Source organism: Lagopus leucura, unplaced genomic scaffold (genome assembly GCF_019238085.1).
Source record: "Lagopus leucura isolate 7727_CA_CO unplaced genomic scaffold, USGS_WTPT01 Super-Scaffold_100019, whole genome shotgun sequence".
Taxonomy (NCBI): domain Eukaryota; kingdom Metazoa; phylum Chordata; class Aves; order Galliformes; family Phasianidae; genus Lagopus; species Lagopus leucura.
Window position 1 is genome coordinate 1,885,105 of NW_024962273.1, and position 15,601 is coordinate 1,900,705.

Consider the following 15,601-nt stretch of genomic DNA (forward strand, 5'->3'; position numbering starts at 1 on the left):
ACTGACAAAAACAAGCCTGGTTATTACTTCTCTGCTAAGAAAGCCACCAACTCATTATTTACAGCTTTTTCTGGCGTAGGCTGAAAAGCTCAGTGGAAGAAGGGAAGCAGAGGAGGGCCATGGGTCACTGATTGCTACCTGGGCTGCTGCTTGGCTGAGGAAGCACTTCTGCTCTGTAGGCAGCAAAGCTGGCTGCTGCACCACTAGGCAAAAATCACCAAACCCAAATCTGTTTAACAATCACCACCACTTCACTGTTGTGAAACTGCTCAGTTCCAGACAAACCTGAACAATTGCAAGAGAAAATGCAAAACGAGCAGGAAAAAACCACACAGCATCTCCCCTAGCAAAACCACTTTTAAAGGGGAAAAGCAAACAAATCAGAAGGAATGAAGAAAGCTGCAGATCTTTGTTCCTCACTGCTCAGGTCTGAGCCTCTCCAGACATACCCAGTGTTAGCAAACACAGGAGAAATTTGGTCTCTGTTTAGGTAATGGAAGAACAGAGCACGGTTTGTGGTGGGCTGAAGTGCCAGTGCAAGGAACTGCCCTCAGCTATAGATAAACTGGCTAACTCTCCCCTGGGGAGGGCACGTGATTTTCTATCATCTCCTTCATGACTTCACTTAATGATTCTGAATCACCTTCTCAATATCATAGAATCATAGAATGGCCTGGGTTGAACAGGACCATAATGATCATCCAGTTTCAACCCCCCTGCCACAAGCAGGGTTGCCAAAAAGTGTGACTTGCACTAGTGTGACTTGCACTACATGGCACGCAGAAGTTTAATTACCTTAGAAGAATTTAAAAATAACCTTGTACTTCTGAAAGATGCAGACACCTAATGGTTGGCTTTTACGTACTGTCTTATATTCTGCTAAAAGCCCACATTTCTACTCACTGAAAAAATGCCACACCATAAAACACACTGACTGCATTGCACTGCTGATGGATGAAGCACGCAGCAGTAACTACAATTACAAACAACATAAAAACAACAAAAGAAGAAAGAAGAAACTGACTCACTGCTAACAGAGGAGCCCATGAATTTGCAGCTGGGTCTGTGAAGATGAATTTTACCCCAACACTTACTTTAATGGTGATATTTCTTTATTGCTTGGCAAAATGGAGGATCTGGTAATCAACCATGAGTCACACACCTTTCCTTTAACGTTACTCAGCCCTTAATGCTGTCACATCAGAAAAATGGAATATCACAGCCAAAGGGCCTGGAAATGAAACCATTCCCCACAGACAGCAATATTGCTGTTGGAAGTGCTGACAGACAACACTCTGCTTGTACAGCAAGTGTGCTCCTCTGCAGGGCTGGCACATCAGCAGCCCTCCTCTTTGCATGTCCTTCCTCACAATTAAATGCTCCCCAGGACCTCCTGTTTCAGCACAACTCTATAGCTTCTAAGCAGAAAACTAAAAACGACCAACACATTACTCACTAATCAAGCTGCCTCGCAAAGAACGCGGCCCTCTTCCCACTTCCTTCAGCTGGCATCCTAGTCTTCAGCAAGGAACACTTCTATGGATTAGAAGGAGAAAACCTTCCTCCTCCTAACAGTGTTAAGCATTTCTAGCACATGATTTGCATTCGAGGTTTATGGTTGGTTGTGGTGGGATGGCCAGCATGTGTAGCAGGTGAACTCCCTCTGCTGCTCTCAGCTGTCCTGTCACTGCAGTCCAAGCTCTGCTAGCCAGGATGTGCAAAGGAGGTCTGAAAATGGTTTTGCTTTCCAAACAGAAAGGCAAGTTTTACTGATTACTGGAAAGAGAAATGAAACCAAGAGAAATGTGAGCTGGAATAATACAGAAACTGGACTTCCTCTGCATACGGATCCCTCAGTACCCATGCAAACAAGTTCCCAGAGATCCTGGAGCATGGTCATGCACTGCAGACCAAAATTAAGTCCCTTCATGAATCTAGAGGTTTAAAAAGCAGCCACACACACAAATCCATGCTCCATGGCCCTGTAATTCCTTTACTCTGAACTGTTAAGTCTTACTGCTCACCTTTCCTTTTACTTCAGACTCTACCTGCAGACACAGAGCCCACAGAATGAAACCCATCACAGTGCCTACCTGCAATTTAAAATGAAATGCAGCTTTACTTCTTAACCACAGCAGACACCATGACACCAGAGCCTTACACAGGAGGAATTGTCAGCAGCAATTTTGGGAATGCTCTTTAGTTTTACAGAAGTACAAGATCCACACTTGTCTGAAACCATCTGAAGTCAGAAAACTCTACATGGGGAGGTTTCAACTGCGATCCATGCAAATATTTGAACTTTTGCCACCTACAAAATCAGCAAATCTCTGTATTTGAGAGTCGTTAACAATCTATATTGACTTCCATGCTATAGGAAGCAGAGCTCAGAGGAATCCAGGCTATGTACAGCTACCTGACTGCGCACAGATCCTTCCCCACCTGCACAAATCCCAGCAGCAGACAAGTTAATCCTGTTTCTGGAACTGCCAGATGGGGAAAGCGTTGTGGAACTGACTGCCAGCCTTAACCTACAGCATCACCCTTAATCCCCACAGCTGTCCATTAAGAGGGGCTACACCAACTGCATCTCCATGCCCTTTGGGGCCCATCCTGTAGTTTTGTATGCTCTTATGTGAATGCATTACAGAGCTCATCTTCCTTCAACAAAATCCAAGGAAAATCCAAGGAAGAGCTCACCTTAAACACTAACAGCGGGGAGATGAACTAATAAAAGATTACCAGACTTGTCTTTTATACAAGATTTTAATTTCCTATGTAAAATGCACCATAACAGTGTCAATTTTAATGCAAAACTTATGCCAAGTGGAAGACACAACCTATTTTCTGACCAAGATAAATCAAATTATCGTACAAACTGTTAAATAATCTCTCAAACAATCTTAAGCTGCTAGAATTTTCTTCATTTTGCTATCATGCAAATAAATATATACGACACAAAGCAAATGACTCTCAGAGTTCTCTTTAGTTACAATAAAAGGAATCATGTAATGAGCCTGACTGTTTTGGCAACCTTTCCAAATGTATTTCATGTGACTACATCCAATGATACACACACAAATAAAATCTTCCTTTCAACCACTTCCACATTTTGTTAATCCTTGCTTGCTCCTAAATTATGAACGATGCTCTCAACATGTAAAGCCATCATGGTCATCTACCAAAACTGCCAGCATTACACTGCATCCACATTCTTCAGTTTTCTGAATTTACAGTTTAAAAAAATATTTTTTTGCAACCATAACAATAATCAGTGAGATGGCATTCAAGGAGAAGATACATCTGAAAAGTGACAACAGCAGTAGGAGGCAGAGCAATACCCAGTGTTTTCCACTGAGTTAGCCAGCAGAAAACTGCCCAACACCATTATCTTCTCCACAAAACTTCAAAGAACTATGAGAACACTTCATACTTTCCAAAGTAGAGCAGCTGTTGGCCAACACTAACATTTCTTTTACTGGTACCATACAGAATAAAGCGACAGTCTGCTCAAGTTCTTCAGTTCTGTCTTTTGAACAACTTCAGAAATCGTGACCTCCACATTTAAAAAAGCCTCTTCATGTCACTGCCACCAGCACAGCTGGCTCAGAACACATGGAAGAGCTCCAATGAGAGCTATCTATCTTTGTGCCAAGTAGGACTCACCGCTGTCCAAACATCAGGGTCGACTTTGTTTCTGCTTCATTGAAAATAGAAGGAGAACAGCATATAACAATGGTGGTTCTGCAGTTTCCACCGAGGGAATCCTGAAGTATCCGGGTCATTTTGCTGTCACGGTATGGAACATGAGTTTTCTAATCAAAATACAAATAAGATGCATGAACAATTTTTTTAAATAGCAGTAGAGAATATCAGTCAACAACGACAGGATTAATGAACTTTGAGGCATACAGTCCTCAAGTGCAGTAGTTTTGATTGTGCTATGATGAATTGCACTGGATAACCACTCAAGTGAAATCACTAACAATTTGCTTTTTTATCTTCAGTAGAATACTAAAACCATTATTGGATTGTGGTTGAAAAACCAATACTTCCTTCTTTCTCAACTGAAACCGTAGCTTATTTCTTATATGCATGATAAAGAAAGATAAATAAAGTTATTCTAAACCAGCACAAAACAGGATTACTTACAGTTCCTTCTGCCAAGGCAGATATCACGTTGCCTAAAGCAGACAAAGACTTATTGATATTTTTAGCTTCATCAAGAACAGCACCCTCCGCTCCAGTTTTGCTGACCTACCAAGAGAGCAGGCAACAGTCAGGCTCAGCTACTGGCAAGTCAGTGCAGATGGGGCAGTGCAACAATTAAAGATGCTCTTGGAAGAACAACAAAGCAAGCTTATCCTCAGCCAAGGGAGATTTTGATATGCACGTGCTTAGTTGAGTAATCTCACCAGTATCTCCAAACATCTTATGAAGAAAGACTACCTTCTCACTTCCAGCCAAGTCTACCAGGTACAGTTTTCCACTAAGTTTCTTCTCAGTTTCCACATTTTCTTGTTTAATATTAATAAGGAAGATACTGTGACTTCTAGAGCTGTGTTCATTCATATCTGCAGAGGAATCACATTTTAAAAGTGTTGTGTAAGTGACAAGAAGTTATATTTCAGTGCTATCCAATGCCTAACAAATTCAAGCACAAGAGTCCATTCACTGGAGTCCTGGACAGCAGCATGTCACACCCACAGACCATGGAACAAGCTCTTAGTTTCTCCCACCAAGACCTAAATTAACCAGAACCATAATACATGACAGGCTTGGAAAAAGTTTTTTTCCCCCCTCCCTTTTTTTCTTAAAGAAAAGATTATCTTTTCCCCAAACCAATGAAATTGAACCAGAAATAGTATGAAAAGGATTAACAGTGACAGTAAAATAAGATAGCATTTCAGGGATACAGAAAGGAAGGAAGGTTCTCTCCATTTGTGCTTCTTCAGGAGTATACAGCACACACAGAAAAATCTCACGTGATACAATAACACTATTTAGATATGTTGATATAGAACTGCAATAAGAATGTGTGTTCAACATCATGGACAGAGAAAGAATTGTAAGCCCACAGAACACCTACTTGTAACAGCCACGTGGCGGTTAGCTTTCCCTTCATCAATGACATCCAACACCTCCTCAGGACTAGATACAAATCTTTCTGTACAACCCTGGAAATGAAACACAAGAAAAGTTTAGAAGAGCACGAATACTCCAAATGCCATCAAGAGTCTATAGCATGGATGATCAAATAAGGAGAAGAATCATCAACACCAGACCAGCAAGGCAGTGACCCACACCTGCCTTGGCACGACTTTCAGCAGCTGTTGATGGGAAAAGTTGAGAGCATTTTTTTTTCCAAAATTAAATACTCAGTCAAATCCTAATGTACAGGAGAGAGTTTCCAGACACAGCACATAAAGAACAGCACAGCATATATGCCTACTGCTAATTTGGGTGAGATGATGCATCCAAATTAGTTTTTCCTCTCTCGATCCACACAAGACAGAGCACTCTTTCTCTGCAATATTAGTAAGGGAACTATCTTACTATTTTTACCCTGTCCAGGGTCAGAATAAACAGAATGATATCATATGTACATTATTAGGGTTCACATATGTTCACAAGAAATATATGGTATCTAACTGAGGGCACAGGAAGTCATAAATCAGTTTACATGAAATCCCAGCCCAACAAATCTGCTCTAAAATACTGCAAGACTACAGTGACAAAGTATTAAAAAAATTCTTCAAGATGTTCTCTTTCATATTCTACATGAAACAGACACAGAAATACTGAGAATTTAACATCACTAGTACACATTGTAAATGTTTGAAGTCAGTAAAGCAAAGCAAACAAATGATTCAAGCCCATTAATATTTCAAGAAACTGTTTGGATTCAGGATCTAATACTGCTTGAGCATTCAAGACAGAACATCAGTTGAATCATCTCAGTAAACACACAGGTATACAAGCATAAATGAATGTATATGTCTGTTGCCTGAGAAAAATGAAAGGCTCAGCTTCATCTTCGCCACGTACCTTCACGTATGGAACTCTGTTCTTATCTTCATGTACAGCAAGGTTTGTCTTTGACACTAGAAAGAAAGATGGAAACCATGAGGAACATTCCATACATAAGACTGTGTCAAATACAGACATGACACAAAAATGCAAATATTCTGAATATATTAAATATATTCTGAATGTATTACATCTGTCAACGCAGAGTGTAGTAATTGCCTACTCCTTATTAACTAATGCTATTTCTGTGCATATATTTTGTTTCTTTTTCTGTAGATCTTGTACCTGTTTCCTTACAGTTACCTTTATGGAAAAGACCTTTCCTTCACTGCTTGTCTTGGTATGATCAAGGCTAAATGATCTGAATTTGTTCAAAGCAGCAAAAATTCAAAAAGAATCAGAAGGTCTCATGGGAATTCAAAAAAAAACTTGAGTAGATGTTCCTGAGTGTTACTATGATTTACATTTCTCTGTCTTCAGGCTGATTCCAAAAAGCCTAAGTTACTTTTATTATCATACAGACACACAAATGGTTATCTCCCATAAAATTCCACCTAAGGGAAGCAAAGCAAAGGGAAAAACAATAACAAAAAACAAACAAACAAACAAAAAAACATCCAGTCACAGTCACACAACTTCAACTTAAATCACTCAAAGACAGAACTGAATGGAGAAGAAAGCCCCAAAGCAAACCAACCACCACGTAGTTACATCCAAAATGGGAAACTTACCATCAAGTAGGTCCCTTATTTTGTCCAAATAGATCTCAAAGTAGGAAACCTAATTAAAGAATCATAAGCATTATGGATTTAAACTCCAGCAGTTTAAAAATGCTTCTACCTATATTTATCTGTCCAAATGAAAAGCACCAAACTAAAAGTAGAACCCATCTCCTGCATGCTTCGAATTGCATCTTTCTCTTTTGAATGATCTCCATGCCAACAACCTCCCTCTGTTTATCGCTGGTCCATCAGGAATGCATGCCAAAAAGCTTCAGACAAACATCAGCTTCCTCATACATTTGGACACAGAAATATTGAAAAGAATCAGTGTAACCCAGTTAGTATCATTTCACCACTTGCACACCTCTTGCAGGGCACCTCTGACAAGAGGCAGAGCAATATTCTCCAGCACAAAGGCAGACAGCACAGCCCGTGGTTTAACACACCACTAACACAAGCCTGACTTACACCCATTAAATGAAACTCTACAATGAAGCATATTGTAGAAGCTCTTTCCTGAATCAAGTCTCAAACAGCAAATGGAAAATGAGCTTCTCTGTCACAGAAAGAGACAACTGTGCTTGGGATAAAGAACAGAAAATAAGTTTAAGAAGTTGAATGAATGAGTGACTATCTGAATAAAAGGGCATTCAGCTCCAACAGGGGCAAACAGGAACGTGTTGTCAGAGTGGTGCCTAACTGCACCAGAACTGAGATTTACCTAGGGATTATTTAGCAAATCCAATACCAGATGGCTAAATTGCAGGTATCCATAAATTCTAACCACCTAGTAAAGTATGACTTTATCTCAAGTGAAAAAGAATGTTATATATTTGTTTGTTTGTTTTTGACAACTGCTATTAAATACAGAAGTGCTTCAATTTGGGGCATTTTCTTTGTGTCACATTTAAAGCCATCTTTTGGACCACACATTTCAATAGCCTGGCTCACCCACACTCAGCTCACGTGCTATCTATCATCCCATCAACACACACTGCTGTGGACCCACACATGCAGGAGACATCAAGTTCCCCTCCCAGTTCTTAATGGGTTTCAATTAGAGAGGGAGAAAAAATTGATATTCGTTTTCTGAGCTGGATTAGTTATTAAAAGAGTGTGACAGTTTGGTTATAATCTTGCTCCAAATGACAGAATGTGCATTTCTCTAAATGACAGCTCCTTGATCATCACTCACTCATTCACTGCTACTTAGGCAGCTTCTCTGTTACAATATTCATAGATGTCAGCCAGGGTAGGAAACCACAAAAACTGCTCAGTGCTGGCAGAATGTGATTTATAGAGTGATAAAATTCTGCTGGGACAGGAATTTAATATGTCTGGTGTCTTGTACAAGGGGGTCCCCATCTGTTAGCATCAAAATGTTATCATGTAGAATAGGAATAGACAGGAGACTTTTACAGATGATGAAAAGAAATCAGTGTCACTGCTACAAAAACTATTTCCATGAAAATTCAAAGGTGTCTCTTCTGAAGAGCTCAATGTTTTACATTCTACAGTCTACTCAAATATTTAGATGGTTTATTGTGAGGTTGCTTCCGTCTGCACTTCATGTAGCAGTGACTTCATGTGTATGCTCAAATGCTCCCAGTACAAGAAGAACTACTCCTTCCAGCACATCAGTAATTGGTTCAGAGGTATTCACATGAATTATTGAAATGCATGTGCCCAGAGCACCATCTTCTAATAAATGTCCTCAGTAAAGCAGGTTGAATCACAGGTAGGAGAAAGGAAAAACTCTGCAGCCATGTGCTCTAACCAGAATCCAGTTTCAGCCCTAGGTCTGCCTTCTTTCAGCTGACCCATTACATAACGTGCCACCCTGCATTTACCTTTATATGAAACTCCAGGTTCTCATCCATGGAATAGATGTGATCAAAGATGTCATGTGCAATTCTCGGAATGATTCCCATTAGCTGAGGGTCATGCAGCTTCCCCTACGGACACAAAAGCAAACCATGACTTGGAAAGTGTTGCTTAAGCACAGGAGAAGGGAAAGCCTTGTTCAAACACACCTTCAGCCAGTGGGGCTCTGCAAACAAGCCTGCTGCTCCGTGGGGATTTGCTTGATGCAAACACGCATAAAAGATGGCAGGGTGACTCAACATGTTAGCACTCTTCACCCCACGGAGCACCTATCTGTTTTGTCAGCTCCTACCACTTGTGATGCATGCTGTCCTGCTGCTATGCACACTGCATCTCTCTGATTTAAGACAGATAAACAAACACAAACAAAACCAACTTTCCAATTACCGCCTGCTGCTCCCAGTTAAAAATCAGCTATTTGGAAACACATCAGAAACCAGAAGCATTAAAGCATCCCAATTCTCTTCTGCCAGTAACAGCTAAAGAGAAGGCTGTGTTGTGGGGACTTGGGGATTAGAGTAATATATTCTGATTTGAGCTTGCTCGGCCCGCTGCCAGAGAGCAGTGCCTCACAAACACCACTGTTCTCTGTGTTAATTTGCACAGCTACCTTCCTCTATTCTAGGAAGAACTGAATATGAGATCAAACCGACTTGCCCTGGCTGCTTGGCTTTTAATTGCTTTGCTCATTTTGACAAAATCAGACACAGATTGGAAAGATGGCACTGGTTGAAACCTGAATAAAAACATAGACTTGAAATAAAAACCTTGTCTGACTGCAGCATGCTCAATTGTTATTTCCACGTTTCAATGAACCTGCATAAATATGGAATAACAAGCACTCAAGTCAAGAGGCATAAGACACCATCAGAACCCTGAGATCGGACTGTACCTTCTGATCTTCAGAACATCAGTATCTGCACAACAAAGTACTGTACTCCAAATATTGGTTGGGAATAACAAAACGGGTAGCCATGCAGTTCTCAATGATGGGAGCTCAGACTTGAGCTGGAGCTGCTAACAGTTATCAAGCAACAAGAAAGTTTTACTAACACAGGCAGAAAGTCTTAAACACGCACAGTTCTCAGTTATATTTGCTTTTGACCCACTGGTGAGTCCCAAGTTACTCAGCCTTTATTAGTGCACTTAAATAGAGTCTTCCTTGACATCATTTTCATGCTGAAGCTGGTGAAATGGCAGTCGAGTCATTAACCTAGGATAAAGGGAAATCTGACACGAATAACCAACGCTGTCTCTCTTCTTCTCTCTCAGCTTGCATTTAAAGCAGCTACCAGGTTTCTCCCTTTCAACTATGTATATCAGCGGGAAAAACAGAAGAAAGAGGCTGAAAGAGAGAAATCAGTTGCTTTCCTGACTGCTTTCCCTCTAAAGCAGCTCTCAGCTGTATCTGAACAGCATTTTATTCATGTTATATAAGCAATATCAACTTCTGCAGTGGAAGAAGTTAAATGCTATACTATACACATCACCCTATGAAGCTCTGCAAAAGCTAAGTCCTGGTTGTACACTATGGTGTTTTAATTCAGAAAATGAAAAAGAGGGTGATTAAATAAATTCCTGAGGGAGGGGAAAGAAATCTGTATGCATGCACACTCGAAACAAAACCCAGCACTGTGTTTTGCCTTGCCAGCAAAGGCTTCACTGCACAATGCTTAGCTCCATTACACAACACTGGTTTTGGACAGGCACTGCAATACAATTTTCACACTATTCATTCATTCCTTCTCAGTGAAGAAGTCCTTAGGTTCCACCAAAGCCAACTGACTACCCGTCCTGCATTACTGCACACAGACAGTCTTCCCAAAGAGGATAAAGGAGCTTTTAATAAACCAGGATAAACAGAAATTTGTTGGTATTTCTTCACCACTCCCATATACAAGCAAAGGTGCATCCAAACTATAAAGCAATGTAAGATGCATGATCCAGCTAGCTGTGGCAGCTACAGATCCAGAAACAAAGGAGCTAAGCAGTGCCTCCTTTTCCCTAGGAGTGCTTAGATTGTTGCATGGATTGCTAGCTCAGCCAAAGAATAGTGTGAATTCAGAGTTCTGTCCCAGGGACTTCTGCCTGCACAGAGATGTGTCAGCTCTGGCATCTCTGCACTGTGCTGCACTGCACAAGGTAAAGGGTGCTTGGTCTCTGCATAAAAGACAACTCAGGGAAGTATTTGTTTACATGTTCTCCTAACCTCTAGGAGCTGTGTAGTATGTCTGCTTTCCTTTCCATAGCTTTCACTGTAGAGAGAAAGTAAGTTAATTTGTAAAACAAAATGATTAAGGCTGCATGTAATTCAATCACTGCACCTACAACTTTGTGAGCTTTGGCTTTCTCATTATTTAAGTCAGTGCTGTCAGAATAGCAATGAAGCAATGAAGCAAGATGACATTCACTGCTTTAAAAACTATAATACCAGCACTCCATTGAAAAATAATTGGTTTAACTTCATTATGAATGGATTTTTATTAAAACAGGAGTTGCACAGAGAGCATACATTGGAAGGGAAAACAAAGGAAATGATGGCTATTCACAGAAATCTGCAGGGAAAAGAGTGCCATGGGTTTATCTGTAACCTCAGAATGAGTTTGGAGAGAAGTGCTGCTGCTGCTGCTGTCACTTTGACACTGCAGTTAGTAAGCTCCCCCAGAGCACCAGGACAGAGTTCTCTGCTCATTAAGGCCTCATTTTAAAAACAACATTAATTTTTAGGGGTTGGACTAGATGATCCCCAGAGGGATCCCTTCTGAGCCCTATAATTCTGTGATCCTACACAGCAAGCAGACAGGGGATAGTGAAGAGCAACATTTGAGGCACTGCTGCTTGACTTTAAGGTGTTGACAAGGAGGGACTTGCTATTGAAAACTGTAATGTAACAGCAGAGCCAATCAGTTTCCCCTGTTGAAAAAAACCTACATGTTTTTAAAGAAGATATTCATCCTGCTATGTTTTATTAAATGCTTTATTCACCCAGGAGGAAGGTGGATGTCAGAAAGCCCTTCTTGGCTGTATTACACCGCCGTGCCCTGGTTAAGCCTAACACTGATACCAGGCAGCACTCTGCATTTCACAGAAAATCCTTTCCCTATACAGGATTTTATATTTCTTCAACTTCAGACTATTTTTTCCTCCACAACACGCTGCAGCAACATTACAAGGGGATGTGAGAGTCAAAGAGGGATTAAACTGCATTTAGACTTGATTCCACTTTAGAAATGACAGCTTTTTTTTTATTAAAAAAGCAAAATGGACATTTTTCTACAGCCGTTTTCTTCATCACAGCTTGTAATTCCGAATATAAATTGGCTTTAAGAGATCTTTCCCCATGCCATGTGGAAGGACCCGCTCAAGCCCTGCAGACATTTTGATGTAATTACATTCAGAGCGGGTGGATTACTCAGTCACTGTGCCATCTGTGAGGCCCAAGCTAGTGATTTTCCCCATCCCTAGTCTCCAAAGGAGGCAAGGACAGACTTAATAAGACATGAGGCATCAGTTATTGCATCCTCCAGGAAAGGAGCAACTGTGGCAATTAAACAGCAATTTCATCAGGGCCTACTGGCTCGAGAGAATATTGCTTTCCTTCTCCTTTACCCTTCAGGTCAGGTAGGTCAGCTGTGTTAATCACGTAGCAAAACCATCTGACGCTGTTAAACAAAGGACAGCTTTTTGTTTCCCTTCATTTCATTTAGCAGTGCTTTGCTCTAGATCTCCTGTTGAAAGTTCATAGTTGAACCCAAATGCTTTAAGACAAATACATGTGGCTTGTGCAATGCTATGACAGAACAATCCTGTGCTAGGATTAAATGTTTGAATAATCCTTCTGCTATAGGAAGGGACAAGAATATATGCATGTGTCTGCCAGAGCAGCAGGGGAAAAGCAAACCAAACCAAAACAAAAACTCACACAGAAGAAAAAAGACACTGTAGCAACTCCTGTAGCAGAAATAGGAACAGACTTAGGACCTCAGCCACAGGAGCTGATATTCTCCTCCTCTAAAGCAACAATTTCCAAACGCATCAGTTCATCCATCTGTGCCACAGCATGCGAGGCTGGTATTCCCAGAAGATGAGTACAAATGAGAAGACCAATAACCACGGCATGAATTTGAACAATCCTGCATGTAAGGGAACTGTATCCATATTACTGTATTCCCTGTGGATTAAGGAATCTCACTCAGCTTCTTCACAATTGATACACACGGCTAAGCTGTCACGACAAATATGGAAAGACCATAGTGGTCTGTATTAATGAGCCCCTCACAGCTCAGTGTTCCAGCTAGTAGGTTTGTTCAAGCATGCAGTACATAAAATTCTACTGATTCAACTTTGCCACTGTACCTCCATGGTGTGTGTCTTTCCTGATGATGTCTGCCCATAAGCGAAGATTGTGCCATTGTAGCCTTCAAGAACATCTGCAAAGGAGGAGGAAAACAATTAAAGCTCATAATGGCATCTTGAAGCTGCACTATCAGTGTTTCATACATCTAAAATGCGGAAGGTCAGTCAGAAACATACAATGCAAGTTGCTATCTTCAAGCCTCCAAAGAGGAAGTTGAACAAGCTCACACTTTTTCTATTGCTGTATCACTCAACAGTTCAGAGCCTTATAAATTTTCAAGCTTGTCAGCAAAGCAGGAGAGCAAAGGAAGAAGAGAGACAAACAGGAATTAGCTCTGTTGAAAATAGACTTCCAATCAAGGCAGAACAGTTCTTTATACTGTATACTTCCAAAATGACCCTGCACATAGCAGGGGGGTTGAAGCTAAACGATCATTGTGGTCCTTTTCAACCCAGGCCATTCTATGACTCTATTCTATGATTCTACTTACTGTAGCAGCTAATGAAGGAGAAGAAACCTTTAGTCTAAAGATCAGTAGTATTGACTCTGTGCTGCTCCCATCAGACCACCCCACTGCCTGTATATATATGCACATGTCCAGATTAAGTATTATTACACAGACAAATGTAATCTCCTTGTTTGCATCTCCCCATATACGTATGCAGATGGTCCAGGCCTGCAATGGGACAGACTGTGATCTCCCAGCATACAAACCAGAGAGCCACCAACGCATTTAGACTAATTTAAAACAATATGTGCAACTTTTTTACATCGGGCATACCATGAAAGTTAAAGGAACGTGGAAAACAGCTATTAATCCTGTAAGAACTTGGAAATCCTGAATGGAAACACTGCATGCATCCCAAGGCACCATGGCCCAAGCAGTAACGTGTGTAGGTTCAGCACAGGCCCTGCTTGTGGGACTATGCTGCCTACATGCAGACACATGATAGTTGGCCTGCCAAAGGGATGTTTGGTGAAAGGCTTTCCACTGAAGATGGTTAATTCACCATCTGTCAGCTGACTAAAAAGAGAAGATGGGCCCTGAGACAAACAGCCTGCCCAAAACTTCAAGTGGAAAAAAACAACAGATGAACAGGAATGATCCCACAAAGATCAGCTGCGGGTTTTATGTAACTCATAACAAACACGAGAGCCCGAGCACTCTTCTCCATTGAAGCTGAGCCATCTCTGCATTGATTTTCAGCTTCACTCACTGCTGTGGATGGCCGTCCAGCTCAGTCCCAGCACTGCTGCCAGATGGTGCATTGCTGCAAATGTGGCAACACAGACACACTGGCACTGGGCATCCACAAAATCTGACAGCACCAGCAGCACTGTGCTGCCCAGTAAAGCTCCACAACACACTGCCCACAGCAGCTGTGGAGCTCTGGAGACCTGGAAATGGAGTGATGGCGAGAACTGGAGGCACTCAAGGCCAGGCTGGATGTGGCTCTGGGCAGCCTGGGCTGCTGGTTGGCGACCCTGCACACAGCAGGGGGTTGGAACTGGATGGGCACTGTGGTCCTTTGCAACCCAGGGCATTCTGTGATTCTATGGACTGGAATCATGAAGCCCAAATGCAGCCTTTGGGAGCACATGCAGCGCCCGCCCAGCACCACACCTAGTGGGTTGCTCCTCAAAATCTCCTTCCTTACGTTTCTCATGTACAGAATGTGACATACTTTGGCTGAATTACTGAGCTACTTACTTAAACCTAATCCCATTTCTTTTTCAGCTAAAAAAAACCTCATTTGGATCACTCTTATTGTCAACATCAATATGACAGCCATTGTTTTAGAGCCTGTCAGTCCAGCTGGTGTTTTTGGTGATAACATTAATCACAAGGAAACCATCAACCACTTCATGGGAGTGTGATGAAGTCTGATAACAAATGGTAACCTTGAAAACTGATCTGAAAAGCCTCCAAGGTTTAAATATTGCTTCACACTGTGACACCTTCAGCTGATATTTCCATGAAGTAAATCACATTGTACCCAACTATCAGAAACAGAACAGCCTGCATCACATTCTTCACTTTATTAGGCTTCAAAGTGAACATTCAATGTTTTCTTTCTCTCACTATAGCTAACTTTCACAGAAACAGAAACTCAGGATTGCTGCCTGTAAGAGCCATGTGAGACATCACACACACAAAAAAGGCAAACCAATTATTGGACATCAACTATCCAACATTAGCACACACTGGAATACTGGAACTGTTTGGAACACATCTACAAGTGGAGCTGTGTGTCAGCAATCTGAATGATCTCTAAGCTCTACAAACTCCAGTGCCACCAGTTTTTGTTAAAGGCTTACCCACATGAAGAAGTCAGAATTGCTGTAATTAGCCTCCCCTCAGAGAGTAGGCAACTTGAACCTTATGACTCATTTCCTCTCTACAACATCAAATAATTAGCTTCTGGTCCTGATCCCTTATCGCCCAGACTACACGTGTGATGGCAGCCCACTTCCTCCTGAACAAAACCCAGGGCTGCCATCAACACAGCTCAGCCCAGGCCCTCTCCCTGCAGGCAGCATCCAGCTCACCAAGCTGCCTACTCCTCTAAAGGCTGCAGAGCTTTCCAGCACCGCTCCTGCACCTCTG

The 15,601-nt window shown here is 41.5% G+C and overlaps 1 protein-coding gene across 1 annotated transcript in view; it reads right to left on the reverse strand.

Moving 5' to 3' along the window:
• The window catches only part of KIF5C (kinesin family member 5C), a 64,867-nt gene that overhangs the window by 30,771 nt on the left and 18,495 nt on the right, over positions 1-15,601 (reverse strand). The window contains exons 3-10 of the mRNA XM_042877943.1: positions 12,993-13,066; positions 8,603-8,707; positions 6,762-6,810; positions 6,049-6,104; positions 5,090-5,177; positions 4,450-4,574; positions 4,153-4,257; positions 3,667-3,815 (exon numbers count right to left, since the gene is read on the reverse strand). Of these exons, the coding sequence (XP_042733877.1) occupies positions 3,667-3,815; positions 4,153-4,257; positions 4,450-4,574; positions 5,090-5,177; positions 6,049-6,104; positions 6,762-6,810; positions 8,603-8,707; positions 12,993-13,066 (751 nt within the window). The remainder of the gene's footprint in view (positions 1-3,666; positions 3,816-4,152; positions 4,258-4,449; positions 4,575-5,089; positions 5,178-6,048; positions 6,105-6,761; positions 6,811-8,602; positions 8,708-12,992; positions 13,067-15,601) is intronic.